The sequence below is a fragment of the Manacus candei genome, unplaced genomic scaffold, assembly GCF_025592945.1.
Source record: "Manacus candei isolate 608988 ecotype Guabito, Panama unplaced genomic scaffold, ASM2559294v1 h1tg000005l, whole genome shotgun sequence".
NCBI classification, from domain to species: Eukaryota; Metazoa; Chordata; class Aves; order Passeriformes; family Pipridae; genus Manacus; species Manacus candei.
The window spans coordinates 19,974,774-19,991,390 of record NW_026138053.1 but is presented as its reverse complement, the minus strand read 5'-3'; the positions used below and the strand labels follow the sequence as shown (position 1 = coordinate 19,991,390).

Sequence of the window (16,617 nt, the reverse complement as noted above, 5' to 3'; positions counted from 1 at the left end):
TGGTGTCCTGTGGACTCAGAGTTTTGCCATCCAGATTGGTGGAGTTTTCTTACTGGGCCGAGACTCCAATCTCTCATCCTTCAGAGGTTAATCATTCTCAGGCTCTAGGATATACAGAGAGAAAACGTAAAGGTATTGAGTAAGGTGGGGGAAATCTAGTGTCTTCTTGGTGACCTATCTTTTTGGATCTCTTTAGCATTAAGTAAATGGTAATCACTGGGTGTTCGGTGATTCTTACCTGATAAAAAGTACCTTTGCCCAAATTTACTCCCAATGTATGAAGAAATGCCTGTGAACCAAGGCATTCTGCCAAGAACTTTCTTTAAATGTGAACCAAACTAGAAACAAATAGGATTCTTTATTTGGAACTTCTTTCCTCTCCTGAATAGCGGTGTAGTATAGTAAAAGACTTTATTTTCCATTGTTGGGATACTGAGGCTCATAATATTGACCAACTTCAGCTGCCATTTTATCTTGTCCTTTTATTTCACACTGTCTTTACCTAGGACTTTGTGGCTTCTTTTCTGACCCCTCACAAATGATCACAAGGAACAGGAGTACAAACCATTTGCTATGACACCAAAAATAATAATAATATGTAGCAGAAGGAAATAATTAAACCTAAGCAAGAAGTATTTATGTTAAATATTACTTCTAGACACATATTTCCGAAGATTAATGCAATAGATAATATGTGAACATACTGCATATTCTACATGAATATTCTGGCAATGCAGAATTAGTAATGCTTCAAATATACCAACGGGGATGATGCTTCCAAAGGGCAATGTTTCTGGATAACAAAATGCACTTTGTTTTACTCTACAGAATTATGTAAAGCACCAGAGGACATTTTGATTCACCATACAAATAAAACTGTGTTCATGCCTGAAGATACAATTGAGTATTCATGTTTGGAAGGATATAAAACTGCAAATAACATGCCAACTGATACCACAAGGTGTGGCATAAATGGTGAATGGAGTCCAGCACCCGAGTGTCTCGGTGAATATTTTTGTGTTTGTTAATTAGCATAACTCTGTATGCACTCTGTGAACCTTTTTTCTTTAAGACTTTCTTTGGTTTTGTTCGAATCAGTAGCATTTCATGTACTTTCTGTAGGGTGTACATTATATATTAAAATATTTTGTCTTTGTAGTAATAGAATGTGCAATGCTGACATTGCCCAATGGAGATTTTTATCCCAAGAAGGGTAAATACCCCAATGGAGATGTTGTGAAATTTACCTGTGCAAACCAATTTGTAAGAGTGGGACCTGCCTCTGTTCAGTGCTACTCCTTCGGATGGTTTCCATCACCACCAGTGTGTAAAGGTAATTCTTCTGTGTGGTAGTTTGGTCCAGGCCTTCCTTGGCGACCAGTTTGTAACCAAGGAAGTGCCCATATTTACCCAGTATTCCCTATGATTTTTACATAAGCCCGGATTATAAGAAGAAAGGAGGAAAGACCTTCGCTCCCTTTCCTTCCGGCGGCTGGGAGGTGTGGGTTTCCCTTTCCCATTTCCTTGTGAAATTGTATATAATTGTATATATATATATATATATATATATATAATATTTCAATTGTATATAACTGTAACATAAGTGTAAATATGTTTATATATATTGCTTTAGCTGTCTCTCTCTCATTTTGGTTTTTCTTGGTTGTTTTTTTCCCCTCTTGTCCCTGAAGTCTGGGGGGGGGAGGACTTCTTGTGGTAAGGTTTGGAGACTTGGCAGCAAGCCAGCTTCAAACCATATCATTCTGTTAACATTATCGTAGTAGGAAATAGAATCATAGAATCAGCCAGGTTGGAAAGGAGCTCTGAGATCATCAAGTCCAACCCTTCATTTTTTTTTGTTTTTGAAATCCGGTTTGTGTTTTCCCCCATTCCGTACTCCAGAAAATGCAGTCCGGGTTTTCCTCCATTCCATACTCTGGATAAAATCCAGTCCGGTTTTCCCCTCCCCAACCCCCCCCAAGCAGCCCCAGGTCCCCCTGACAGAGGCACCTCAAGGTACCAACCCCCCAAGGAATGAGGATGCCTTGGTCCTAAACACTTCTGCAGACACCTTCTATAAGCCAGTCTTGCTCCAAAAGACAACCATCCCGCCTTTATCTCTAAAAGGCCAAGAACTAGGCCTCTTGGGATCATTTCATGGCATTTTTCTATTTTGTGTGAAAGATTCTCAACAGCTGAGCTTTCAGTGTTGGAATTTCTGCTAGCTTTGATTATGCAATATGAAGTTATTAAGTTCTGTAGTAACTGAAAGCCAGTTGGCAAATGGCTTGCACAAGATAGTAATCAGGTTATTGATTGTAATGTTTGAAAAATTATTTATTATACAGAAATACATAAATAATGTGCAATATGGCAACCAGGAGTGATTCATTTGAGTAATGTCCTCTCTTACTATACCCTAAATGTCCTAAGTTTTGCCACTGCCTAATGTTGATACCCTTCAGATATTGTATCCTATGTTCTTTTTTCTAATCACATGATATTGAAGAAAAAAAGCTAGGCTGGAGATGACACAGAACTGGACCCAAGCAAAAGAAATCCAGTGAAGGATTTTCCTGTGAAATTCCTTAGCTTCATCTAGTAGGATGAATAAATTCATGCCAGAGGAAAAATATATACCTCTGTACTTATCCTTTTTAAGGAGGAGTACAACTTACTGGCCTCTGAAAAGAGTTTCTTGTGCTGGTGCTACGCCCTTTCATGAGGCACATGGGCTTTCATGAAGCTTGAGAGGATGAAGGGACCTCATATTTCTGACTTCCCTTTCTTCCCACTCAGTCAATTCCCTTAATAGGAGTTCCATTCACTCCATCCAAACTGAATTCCTTTAATATGCCCTATATATATCACTTGCTATGTGATTTTTAGAACATAGGTTGTTATTACTTGCAGAATGGTCAATTTTTATTTTTTTTTTAAGAATACTGAAGTTACCGTCCTTGTAACACATTTTTTCTCTTAAAACTGGGTTGGTTTTATCAAGCACTTCTTTTATCATAGCTGGCATTGACAGTGCATGGAAGTAAGAGACAAGAGTGAGCCAGGATCACATTTATCTGTTTGTGATCTCAAGCCCACCATGAATCCAGATATTCAAAGGCATAAATCAATGATCTGTTTAACCTGTTCCACTGATTTTTTCTTAACTTTAAACCACAAATTCATTGTGTTTTATGTTGTACTTTATTGTGCTTGAAGTACTGAGTTCAGAGCATAGATTTGACCTCTTGATTTCAGTGAAGGCCAGAGGCTGTGGACCCCCCCCTGAAATTACCAATGGAAATATTGCTGGTGGCTCTGAGGAACAGTATCAACATGGGGACAGAAAGCAGTATGAGTGTAACATGGAATTTAAATTGGTTGGATCAAAGGAAATAGAATGTGTTGATGGACAGTGGTCACCTCCTCCCTCTTGCATTGGTAATCTACTTTAACACTACTTATGAGAAGTCTGTAATTCTCTGTAAGCTAATACGTCACAGATATTTTCACAATTAACATTACATATTTGCAGATATGATATGCTATGTTCAAAATCATGTTGTGAATGAAGAGTCAGGAAAAACCATTACCTTTTCCTGTCACTACCACTGCATGGTAGTGACAGGAACAATGACAGCCCAAAGCAGGAAGTGCTGTTCTCATACAGAGGTGACAGCACTGCAGTCCTCTAAGGGACACTACAATGGATTTCAGTTCTTGTACTAATTCTGACTGAAAGTGTACATTAGAAATGTGTAGGTGCATAATCAATTATAATTTTGACTGATGAGAATCAAGGATTCAGGTGACTTGGATTAATTGAAGGTTTCCTTATACTTTAGGGTTTATGTATCAACAGTTTGGCAAAGTAATGTTAGCTGAAATTACTTGTGGGTCATGCTACAGTGTTGGAAAAGGAGGGGAAAAGACAGAGAGGGATTTAGTAAACTGACTAAAAGATATACACATACTCCAGTTGTGTTCAAGTTTAGTTGTTACAATTAATGGGAGTAGGCTTCGCTCACCAAATGCAAATACAGTTATTTTTAAGTTCTTTCAGCTATTCATATGTAACTCCACTATTATTGTGGAATACTTCTGCTCTTTTCAACAGAAGACAAAATGCCCTGTGAATCACCTTCCTCTATTCCGAACATTGCCCTATATCAGGCAGACCAGACCCAGTTTTCACATGGTGATCAAGTAACTTGTGGATGTAAACCAGGCTCTGGCAATTCTAAGCAAATGAAAATAAAATGTCTTAATGGAGAATGGAAGCCTTTACCTCTTTGTGCTGGTAATCTCTTTCCATGCTATTTTCATAGTATTTCAGATGTGTGTGAGATAGTTCTGTTCAAAATGTCAAGGATTTCAGCAATCAGTATGTAGCTGGACATATTACAGTTTCATGCATCAAAACTAAGTGGGTTTTATTTACTCCTCTTTTAAATGGCAGCATGTTCTTCATCCTGGAAAGACTCTGCACCTACAGCTTTGTAAGCACTATGGCCAGATCAAAGTCATTAAAATCAAGTAATAAAAGGAACTAATGTTAATAGCCACAGTGTGTTAGGCTTATCCCATCCTCACCATTTTTATGTGCATTAGTCCTTTTCACAGAATCCCAGAATGGGTCAGGCTGGAGGGGACCACAGTGGGCCATCTGGTCCAACATCTCTGCTCAAGCACCCGCAAAGTAAAGTTTTTCCTCATATTCATGTGGAAGTTCCCGTGCATTAGTTTCTGCCCATTGCCTCTTGTCCTCTTGTTTGGCACCACTGAGGAGAGCCTGGCTCCCTCCTCCTGATATCCTTCAGATATTGGTAGATCCTGGTAGACATTGCTGAGGTCCCCTTCTCTTTTTGCTCATTTCACAGCCTTTCTATAGTTTTAGGGAATAAAACGTTGGTGAGGTTTTTTATTATTATTATTTGCTGCACTCAGCAAAAGGGATCCTGTCAACATAAAAAAATTGCTTGGGGACTGAGAACAGTCTCTGCTTTAGGTGGCTGGGAAAAAAAGTGTTTGTTTCTGTAATCTAGGAGTCTTAGGCATCACTTCATATTACAGTAAATAAAAACCCACTTTCACATGGACATGCATTAAGAAATTGATGATATCTTCATCAGTACATATTATCTGAACTGAATCTATTTTTTGTTTAGCTCTTTTTGTTTATTTTTTTTCAGATCCATCTCCTCAGTGTGAACTTCCAGTGGGTGTTGAGTTTGTAAGCTCTGGTGGACATTCCATGTCAAAAAGGAGGACTGGGTTTTATAAAGTTATACGTTACAGATGTACATCAACTGACAAAAATATTAAACAGGCAACTTGTGTGTCTGGAAATTGGACACCAGAGATTGAATGTCCAGGTATGTTTTTAGATTTGCATACCATTTCTTCTTTTTATGTAGGAATGATAAATGATTGTTATTAAAGCTTCTTAGTGTTGCTGTATAGTCTGAAATAGAAATGCTTACATGCTTATGTATATGTTAAAGGGTAGTTACAACCATCATTTGAGCAGTTAACCAGGTTTAGAGAAGCACTACTTCAGTGAGGCAGACAATAATCTCTAGTCTGACAATTAGAACAGTTGTCACTGTCACTTCTGATAAATTTAAGCTCAGTTCTTCAAAAGGACTTTACCCTGATGAAAATGAGAGAGCACATAGCTCAAGCTCCAGTCAAAGTTCCTTTATTTCCTGTAAACATTCAAAGCTTTTCAATTCCTGATTTTTCTTTTCTTCCATTTTTTCCAATTGCTTCCTAGTGAAATAATGAGAAAAATGCTGAGTTGGCCGATTCAAAAGCACAGACCTAGAGGAGACTGCCCTCATATAACACACACCAAAGGCTGAATGCCTGCAGGACTGCCTTTATGTATGGCAGAGCAGGATATTACTCATAGAAAGCAGGACTGTAAAACAATCATTGCCTCATGTCCTGCTTTGACTATACCAGATTTATGGGAAAAGATGCATGGAAATGGGAGAAGCACACAGCACACAATCCTCTGGGGAACATTCCCTTTCAAGACCAACTGTCTCTACCTTCTCAGTTTTCTGGAACAACAAGAGAAGCAACAAACCAAGCTCTGCAACTCTCCTCAGATCTCCCTCCTAGATCCACCTACTTCCCTCCTCTTTTCTTTCCTGTGGCAGGAAGAGCCTTTCATTCCTTGAGTGGCAAATTTGAAGCCTATTTCTTTGCTTCTGTTTGTGATTCTCATTTAGCTCTGTCAACTAAGTCTGAAGAAAAACAAAACAAGAATTCCGGAAGTTGGTTCAATATTCCTAAAACAGTTCACCATAGAGAGAGGAACAGGGCAAACACATCAGAGTGTGCAGATGTGTGAAGGGGTAAGAAGCTCCAGCTTAGCTTGGTGTGGGCAACTGTGACAGTCTTTTCTATGACTCTGAAAGCATATGAGCATCTGAAGGCAGCTCTGGTGTTTCTGAAGCAGAACAAAATGGTCGTTTTATTAATTAAAGCTTGAGATAGCTACTGGAGAGTTATCCAACATCATGTTTTCTTGGTTCTTTGTGTTTTAATCTGTGATGAACTACTATACTTTATCTTATGTTCTATTATAACATGAATATATGTCCTTAGCTGAGGAGGGTGTGTGCCCACCTCCACCTCAGGTGTCTGGTGCTCAACAGACAACAGCTGGAAGAAATTACAGGCATGGGAGTAAAATAGCTTTTTCATGTGCCAATGGTTTCCGGCTCATCGGTGCAAAAGAAATAACCTGCATAGAAGGGAAATGGCAATCACCACCTCAGTGTGTGGGTCAGTACTGGGATAATTTTTTCTATTTATTTTATTATGACTAACCATGTTATGCATTTGCAGTTATCGTTAGCAGGAGGATGCTGTTATTTACATAAGATGATCGTGAACAGGTAACTGCAGTAAAGCAATAGAACATAAGTTGCTAAAGAAAGTGTAGTAAAGCAACTGCAGTCTTTTTATTTACACAGACTGATCTAAGATGGCATAGAATACTTTCAGGTAGTCTCTCAAGAGCTGTGTGCTTATTTGTTTGTGTACTATATTGCATAATGGAGTCTCAGTTTTGACTGGAGGCCTTAAATAGTATCCCATAGTCTGTAAATCAGCATTATTTATTACTTAGTTGCAGTTGCAATATTAATTTTCTTGCATTATTGTTTATCTTTGTTTTCTGCATTTTTTAGAAAGACCATGTTTGCCACCACAGCCTGTAGAATGTGCTGATGCTCCCAGGCTGGAAAATCCAAACTTAAAAATTGAAATAGAAGGGAAATCAATTTATCTGACCGGTGCTAAATTTAAGTATATTTCTCGTTCTGGATACATGTTAAATGGAACAACTGAGATAACTTGTTCTATGGGAGAATGGACTTCAGCTCCTGCATGCTTGGGTAATATAAAAAAATACCTTTCTTTTTTTTTAAGTGTATTTACCAATAAAATGGAAAGACTTTTAAACTGAAGCTTTATTTTACTGTGGAATGTCTTCAGAGCAATCCTGATTGGGTGCAAAACTGACTTTCTGGATGTAGCTTAGTTTTTAAATATTCCTTTGTATTCTTAAAATCTTTGTTCAGTTCATATCTCTGCCAGGTGAGTCCTAGGCATATCCTTATAATCCAAGGACCTGTTTTCTCGAGAGTCCAGTAGTGACTAAGAGTTGCTTTGGAGTCTCAGTGGTGGAAATCACTTCAGTATAGTAAGGGACAGAAGCCTGTAGTCAAATTTTCTGACATGTTTAGAAACAGGATCGAAATATTTTGGTGACTGAAATCTGTACCAGTTTAGGGGAATAACTTATTTAGTCTTCACTATGCTATCTTTTATGTAATTATTAGTTAACTATAATTATATAATCCACTGTCAGCAGATGACTATGCTGATGTTAGAAATAGCTCACTAAAGCATCTGTTTGGTGGAAAAAGTACACTCCTTTGATGTGTATCCCATTAGCACAAGCATCAGATTTCTGTTATCTTTTCAGAAATGTCATGTGGAAGTATTCCAAAAGTTGCCAATGCTCAGTTTGAAGGCAGAACCAAGGAAACTTATGAGCCTGGTGAAACAATTCGCTACGAGTGTGATGCAGGGTTCCTGATTGTTGGTTCCCCTGAAATTCGTTGCAGAGAAGGAAATTGGACAGCACCGCCCTTCTGTGAAGGTATAGGTTCTACTTCTAAGTAGTCCTTCTCAATATTGCATGTGAATTAATAGAATTTCAACTCAGGCATGCAGGTGAGTCAGGCCAATAGAGCCAACAGGTGACTTGCTTTGAATGGGCTGCTAAAACACCTATTTTTCTGACTCTTGAGAAACAAAAAGCAGCGTAGATCAGCAAAGCAATAGTTTCCTTGTGGGCTGAAGCTAGTAGCTGAAACTTAGCTGTCTGCTGAAATCAAGCAGGCAGGTGGTTATGGAGGAGTGCATCTTGGCTGCAAAGGAGAAAATTAGTAGGGTAATGTATCTTATTTTCACATCACTAAAAATGTCAGCTGCTGACAGTTACCTTCAAATAGTAAATAAATCTCCTCACTCTCCAGCCCATTGGTACACAATGCCTTACAGCACCAATCTGCACAATTGGCTGATCTCTGTGACTTCTTTTCTCTTTTTAGTCACTTTAGGCAAAAATAATATTGCATGGTGAAGAATTGCAGAATAAAGACCAAATTATCTTCTTTTTCTACCTGTAGAAAATGATCTGCATTACACAAACCATTTTTGTTCATCAGGAGCTCTGGAATGCAATGTTCTATGGTTCTTATATTGCTGTACTGCAGTCTTTACATGCACCTCTCTTTTCAGATGTTAGCTGTGGACCTGTACCTGAAATCCCCAATGGTCATGTTGCAGGCACTCAACAGGAGAGGTATCTGCCCAGTGCCAGAGTGCATTATCAATGTGAAAGCAATTTTCAAATGATAGGTGGAAATTTCGTCACTTGTTTAAATGGTGAATGGTCACAAGCACCAGTGTGCAGAGGTAGGAACCTGTGCTTTCACCTTGCCTGTTAGCATAGAGGGGACTGTTTCTCTACCTAAACACTCTGAAGACTTCACCTTTTCTACTTCTGTTTTCTTTGGGTACCTCAACTTTGTAGTTTCTGTTGCTTGCTTGCACAGCACTTTAATTTAGCTCGATGCTTCTAGAAATACTGGGAATATTTCCATCAACAGCAAAAACGTCTTGAAGCAGCAGGGCCAAAAATGTGCTGTACTGTCATTCTCCTGCATGTTATTGGTATTGCTCCAGTGTCCACCATTTCAACAACCTTCAGTGGAAAGACATGTAAGGGCTCCTGTCTTCTGTTCAAAGCTGTCAGGAAGTTCAAAGGAAGCAGCAGTAGGGGAGAGAAGAAACTCCAGGGCTCCCCTCTGACCAATGCAGATCCCAGCAGAGACCCAGATCTAAACCATGTGAGGTCTGCCATGGCCATAGAACTGGAAAGATTGTTCCTGTGACAAGGAATGGCGATGAGCTGTGCTCCTGTGCCCTGCCGAAATCTGTGGCTGCAGGGTGAACAAGTGCTACTTGGCTTTCACACAGCTCCTTGGAGCTGGCTGCATTCCCCCATCCCTGAGCAGCACAGGCTGACAAGCTCCTCCAGCACTGCCAGTCCTCCAGAGCTCTGCACTTCAGCACAGTGTCAGTTTGGCTGTTACCTCTGCGGTTTCCAGGAATGCCAGGGCTCCCTAGGGAGGGACATGGGCGTGTGGGAAGGCTCCTGCGTCTTCTGTGACATTAAGTGTAGCTACAGAAACATTGGCTTTTTCTAGAAACTCTTATTGACCCTGCCCATCTCCTGAGAGTCCCAGATCATTTTCTGCTGCCACTGTCACACCTCATTGCTTTCTCCATGGTGTGACCCACCTGAGACAGAAAATCTGTACAGAAATTGTAACCAGATTGATTCCTTTAATTTTTGGTTGTATTGATGAACATCTCAACAACTGCAAAGGTGACTGTAGTCGTGTCTCTTTTCAGATGTGACATGTGAACCTCCTCCAGAAATTGCTGGTGGTAGAATTAATATTAAAAAGACAAAGTATCTCCCTGGGGAGACTGCTGACTATGAGTGCTGGCAAGGTTTTAAGATGACTGGGACTTCCACTGTAGTGTGCCAGAATGGGACCTGGACAGAGCTGCCAAAGTGCAAAGGTAATTTCTCTCTCTCTCTCTCTCTCTCTCTCTCTTTCTCTCTCTCTTCATACAGTCGCCTGTCAGAGATTCTGTAATGAGGCTGACTCAGTGGGATTTACTTTTCCAAATTTCAGTACCCTTATCATGCACAATTGCAATGTATATGGCACACTCAGGAAAAAGTAATTTTCCCAGGAATCTGTTCAGATGAGTTTACCAGCAAAGTGACCCAGGTGGCTTCACTCAAGAGGGCCAAATGCCACTCTGTTCTGCAGGACAAGATGAAGTCCTGCAGACAGCTGCAAGCACTTCAGCTGTGGTCAAATGGGGTGAACTGGTAGTTGTGAGCCCGAGGGCTGGAGAAATGGGAAACTCTTGCTCTGTTTCACCTGCCAGGTATTTGATTTTCTCTCTGTTTTCCTCTGGTTCTCTTAGAGTAATGCCAACATTCTGTGGGGTAGCTGGTCACATTTGTGACCAGACCTCCATGGCAGTTAAACTCTTGTGGTTTTTGTCTCTGATTGGGCAATTTCTTTCAGGAAAAGGTGGGAAATGTGGCCCACCTCCAGCTATTGAAAACGGAGAGCTTCTTTCCTTCCCCAGGCCAGAATATCAACAAGGTACAACTCTGGAATACAAATGCCCAAGCCTGTACGTCTTGAAAGGATCTCAGTATATCACTTGTACTGATGGGCAGTGGTCAAGCCCCCCTGTTTGCCTAGGTATGTGGAAGCATGTGCTGGGTGGCCAAAGGCTGTGTGACTGCTCCTCTCTTCTTTTTCTCAGACTCTGAGGGTAGAACTTGTGCAGCAGCATTTGTGCTGGGGCTGTGATGCTGGCAGGGCAGAACAGCAGCGAGTCCTTCTTTTATCCCCAAAGAGTTTCTCTGAAAGTTAGCTCGTGTAGTCCTTTCTGCTGCCAGGAGCTCTGCAAGGAGAGGACTTTGGCTGAACCCCCCTCTGTGAGGGGATCTCCACCTCTGTGCAAAGCTCCTGAGGGCTCCCAAGCTGGGGATGCTGCTACAGGCAGCAGGCTGTGAACAAGGAGGAGTGATCTGAGTGTGTGGCAGTTCTGGGGACATCCAGGCTTGCATCTGTGACATGGTAATGAGAAAATAAATTTAGGGAAGTACAGAGCAGAAGGGAAGGATCTCGAAAAACATGTGGTCAAGTTCATTGGTGCCTGGTGCCTTCCTCACCTGTGCTTCATTCTTGCTGTGTGACTGTCAGACTGAAAAGGCTTCTCCACAGCTGTGTGGCATCTCAGCCATGGTCTTTTTTCCCTTTTAGGCTGGCTGTGAATGTCTTTTCTGTGGCAAGTAACAGAGGATGAGAGCAAATAGCTGGAAGGATTTTTTGATGCAAAGAACTTCTGTAGGCTCTAGGGGCAAAACAGTTACCTGTGGTGTGTCTGTATGAAATGCTGACACTCTTCTCTTCAATTTTTCAAGTGGCCTGTACAGCATCAGAAGAAGATATGGACAGAAACAATATTGAGCCTAAATGGTCCAGAGAAACCAAGCTGTATTCCACATCGGGTGACTATATTGAATTTCGTTGTAAAGCAGGATATGTGAAAGAGCAAGAGCCTTCCCACTTCAGAGTCCAGTGTGTGGAGGGGGTGTTGGATTACCCACGATGCAGGCTGGGCAGTAAGTCATCTCCTCTTCAGCCACAGATTAGCTGCTGTGGTGTTGTATTTTTAGTGCTGAAAGGGAAGCAAAAAGCCTTTCCCTTTCCTGGGGAAGTGCATGGAGAGGAACCAGAGTGCAGAACCCTGTTGTAAGCTACAGGCAGGGAGGGGCAGCAAGAAGCCATTGGCCAGCATTCCTGAGCTGGAAGGACTGCTGGGGAAAGGGCACAGTGGTTTCACAGCATCAGTTGTCCCGTGTGAGATCTACAGGCAAATAATGAAAGTCCTTTTTTGCAGGGAGCTGTACAGTGAATACAAACCATACAGAAAGCAACAATATTCAGCTACAGTCACACCAATCAAGAATTTCCACCTATCGCTCTGGGGATTTTATTTTCTTTGAATGCAAATGGTGGCACAAACCAGTTTCAAGAGCTGAGAAATTTAGAGCACAGTGCCTGGATGGAGTGATTACATATCCTACATGTCAACGTAAGTGCACAGTGCTGAGGACACAGGGTGGGAGTTGTAGGAGGCAGTTTTGATGGAATTGCCTGACCAGTGCTCTGAGGAGCCTCTGTGGTGCCTGAGGATTGGTATTCATGACTTTCCCCCTTTTTTGTCTTTACACTGCAGCGAGGTTTGGATAAATGGAAATGGCATGAAGGAGGCCAGCTGTGGAAATGCAAGAGCCCTCAGCCAACCCAGTGATTTGAGCTCAGTTTTTCCTGGTGTTTCCCATTTTGTTGTGCTCTGTTTGCAGCTTAGCCAATGTTCTGCCTTGGAATTTGTTATATTATTTTTATGATTGGATGATTGTGTTTGCATATTATCCACATTTTATCCATTTTTGTAAATGTATTTACATTTTGTCCATCCAAATGGCTGTGCTTGCATTTTATCCATTCTATACTGATCTCACTGTTATTTTTATTAACAATTGTGTCCTGAAATAGGCTGGCTTTGGTGGCATACTGAGACAAGAATTAAAGCTTGTGAGTAATTTGATTCTCAGCACTTGTCTATTCCTCCTTTCTTCTCCATGTGCTTGCCTGGAAACTACCCTGGGGTCACAGCTGAGGTGAGTGTCCTGAGTACCTGATCAGGAGGAGCAAGTAAGTGGAGCCCACAGCTCCATCTGCTCTTCACAAACAAGGACAAAGTGCTTGTGGAAAGCAGCAGCAGCCTTGCTGTGGTAACTGTGTACTAATGGAGTTCATGATTCAGAGGGGAGAGAGGAAAGCAAGTAGAGTACAAATCAGGCCCCCTAGGAGAGCATGAGTTTGACTGTTTTAGGAGACTAGTAGGTGGGATTGCTTGGGAGTCATAGAGAAATCCAGAGAAGCTTACAGTCTTGAAGGACAGAATCTTACAAGCACAAGAATATTCCAGTTTGGTCTTCAGGAAGAAAAACACATCTACCAGGACTGGCTTGATGAATTTGGGACTTCACATAGATCTCTGAAGCAGAAAAGAAATCGATGTACAGGAGCTTGAGGCAAAAACAAGTGCCGAGCGCCACTTGGCTGGGGGAGCCGCCTCGCCCCCCGAGCTGCCTCCTTTTCTATCACCTGGGGCTTCCTCGGGACCACTTTGCTGCAGGCCCCGAAATTGGAAAAAATGGGGTGTTTTACCTTGGGTAGCCTTTAGGTGGCCTGTGCACAGCCCCCCGTGTTCCTGCTGGTGGCTCATCTGAGCACAGCTGGGTCTGTCTCTTGCTCACCTTTAATCGGGCACACCTGGTTCGTGCCAGCTCTTCTGGAATCCCGGGTGCAGTGTAGGAAGCGTTCGGTCACTTTCTGCGCTCAGTCAGTTGGGGGTTGTTGTACAGAACAGGTGGCGCAGGCCCTGTACGAAAACACAGGGAGGTTGGATTATTCCCATGATTGAGGTTTGTGGGCAATACCTAAAAGTGGGAGACACTCCAGAAAGTATTGTAATTCTGTACATGACTGATGAAGCACATAATGCCAATAGGATTTGATTGATAGTGAATTGTCACAGACAGTGAATAATGCTTTTAGATCTGGTCTTAAAGATCTGCTTTTATCTAGACTGTTGCACTAATCACCTCATGCCCCAATTGTAGTAAATATAAACATTTCTAAATTTTTTGCAGCCTATCTTGATTTGCTTTTGCAAATTAGTGAAATGGGAGCCAAACCTAAAAGAGTTAACTGAGATATCTTGGCCTGCTAAGTAACTCCAGTACCTGTTTTGCTAGAAGAACATTTTAGGAGCACTGGTTAATATCATGTTCTGTTCTGCTCCCTGGACCAAAGGCCTTATTATAGAAAGGAGTTGTATGCACACGGTAATAAATTAGGTAAACTAGATGTTTGAATAAGATATAGAAGGCCCAAAGCCAGGATTTTGCAAGCTTGAAGAATTCAGGCCACCTAATTGAAGAGGTCAAATTGAGGAAGACGTCCATGGCAAGCACCAGCGGGATGAAGGCTTGAGGAGAAGACCCCTACAGTAGAAGACTGCGCACATCAGGAAAGACTCCACCCAGAGACTAGCCTACTTATTAATATGATGTAACCACGTATCCGAAGTGTATAAAATGGCTTAGTTTTGCACTTTCAAGTCAAACAAGTTTGTCCAGCGCAAGCTGGCTTCTTCCCAATGTTGAATAGACAAAAACCTTGCTGCTTAAAGATACAAAAGTCTCTGAGAAGTTCTTCATACTGAGGTTTTTCAGCATCATTAGGTCTTCACCTAAACTCTTCAGTTGTAGCACTCCCTTCCTAGAAAGAAGTCATACAGACTCTTAACATGGTGCAGTTTTTTAGATTCAGATTTTGCTGCATCAGGGACTAAGTGATAAACAAGAATTTATTTCCTAAATGTGGTTTAAATACCACATATTTAATAAGGGGCATGCATGGATTGAAGAGAAAACCTTCTATTTTCTGTTTAATTAGATTTCTGTGTAGAAGGTAAAGCTAGTTAAAAGTTGGTGTGCCACATACAGTATCACCTTAAGTATGCCAGCCTGGAGTGTATCACATTGTTATGTGCCCTGCTGAGAATCCAGCTCTGAGCTTCCTGCTGTGAGGCAAAGATTTCTGTCACCAACAGGTAGTCCAATCCAGGACTAGGATTATCACTGCTGTTGTTACAGTCAATGCATCTTCCCTTGTTCTTTAGCACAGAGCTCTTAAGCATAACTTCTGTGACTGCTGTTTCTTTACAGAGCTGCAATGTAGTTTCCCAGGTCCTGTAAAACGCTGGGATCAGTGGAGTATGATGCTTACCCTTTTTCACAGCTTGCTGCATTCTGCATTTACAATGTGCTTCTCAGAAAGGCTTGTTTAAATGAAGCAAAACAGATGCACATGTATGGCAAGAGTTCAAAGGTAACTTGCTCTTTTTTTGGCTGATATGGGAAATAAATAAAATAGTGAATTATCTTGCCAGTTTTACCATACTGTGTTCTGGGGTCAGAGCTCTATAAAAGTCTAATTAAAAAAAAAAAGTCCAAGATCTTTCTTCTTTAGAATATTTGTTATATACTGCCCATTTTTTTCTTTAATTCTCAGCTGCTTCTCCACTTGAATAGGCTATCTCTTGTAAGAAAGCATTGTATCCTCTCTCTGGCTGGGTGTTTTTTAACCTTGCCAAAATTCAAGGTGGGGTGAAGCCTGTATATTATAATGCTTTGCTATAAAAGCAAAGTAGTTAGGCTACTGTAGTCCTTTTCTGAAATCTACGAATCACAGATCAGTTGGGAAATTAACAGTGTTTCTACTGTATCTTCTAGGAGCCTCATTAAATTTTCCACCTGAATTGTTTAATTTAACATGTGTTTTCATACTTCAGAAACAGTAACAGACTGAACTAGCCCAAAGTGAGAACAAAGTTTTAAGGTCACTGTAAAGCTGCAAAGGTAGGGCAGAAGGAGAAATGGGAGGGATTTCACATTTGATAATTCTTCTGAAAGCATTGTAAGGTTCAGCACAGGCACACATTAAGAAACCACATCTCCTACAGGAGATATGCGTGAGAGGTAGACTGTGTGTATAACCACGTGGTAGCATGTGGATGATTAGAACTTTGGGAGATTAGTGAAGGAAGGTTCTTTAGAAATTTGTTCGGTGCTTAGAAGCATTTTGTCTATTAACAGTGCCTTGTCTGTTGCATTGCTGACATGGAACCTGAATGTATATCCCACTGATTGCCAGTTAATTATGTTCTATTAATAAATCAATAAGCCAGTTTGATTTTGATTTAGTTTAAACTAAGTAAACTGTGCAGTTTTCCCCTCTCACACCTTTATGTTGCGATTGTAGATATTACATGATGTGAAATGCCATTATGAGTTATAGAAGTTGTGTGACAGTGGGAGAAAAGGCAAATGTTGATGATGAAAAGATAATCTTACTGTTAATACAGTGGGACAGCACATTTTCATGAAGATTTTTGGGCAAGACAGTGACTGGTTCTAGAATTCTGTGGGCTCTAATGATATCATTAAACTCAAGTGTAACAGGAAGAAGGCTGTTAGGACATGCTGAAATTATACTGGTCAGAGATGCTATTTCAGCAGTGGCGAATTAAGCTTCTGTTACTAGTCATCATTAGTTCCCTATGGAATACTCTGACTTCCTCAGATCTGTCTTCCTAACACAACATGGCTTCCAAACACTGATCTCCAAGTTATTCAGGTTTGAACAAACACTCTGAATGTTGATGTTAAGCCTCCACACTGAGCAAGAAATTAACAAAAACTTCAATAACTTATTCTGACCTTATACTGATTCTACTTTGTGCAGGAGTATTGGACAAGATAACTTCCTGAGCTCCATTCCCAGCTGTACT

At 41.0% G+C, this 16,617-nt stretch overlaps 1 protein-coding gene across 1 annotated transcript in view; it reads left to right on the top strand.

Moving 5' to 3' along the window:
- The window catches only part of CFH (complement factor H), a 76,118-nt gene that overhangs the window by 18,933 nt on the left and 40,568 nt on the right, over window positions 1-16,617 (top strand). Inside the window, exons 11-23 of the mRNA XM_051797709.1 lie at window positions 829-1,005; window positions 1,160-1,333; window positions 3,259-3,441; window positions 4,118-4,300; window positions 5,193-5,375; window positions 6,619-6,798; window positions 7,206-7,412; window positions 8,006-8,182; window positions 8,827-9,003; window positions 10,006-10,179; window positions 10,701-10,883; window positions 11,612-11,812; window positions 12,091-12,285. Of these exons, the coding sequence (XP_051653669.1) occupies window positions 829-1,005; window positions 1,160-1,333; window positions 3,259-3,441; window positions 4,118-4,300; window positions 5,193-5,375; window positions 6,619-6,798; window positions 7,206-7,412; window positions 8,006-8,182; window positions 8,827-9,003; window positions 10,006-10,179; window positions 10,701-10,883; window positions 11,612-11,812; window positions 12,091-12,285 (2,394 nt within the window). The remainder of the gene's footprint in view (window positions 1-828; window positions 1,006-1,159; window positions 1,334-3,258; window positions 3,442-4,117; window positions 4,301-5,192; window positions 5,376-6,618; window positions 6,799-7,205; window positions 7,413-8,005; window positions 8,183-8,826; window positions 9,004-10,005; window positions 10,180-10,700; window positions 10,884-11,611; window positions 11,813-12,090; window positions 12,286-16,617) is intronic.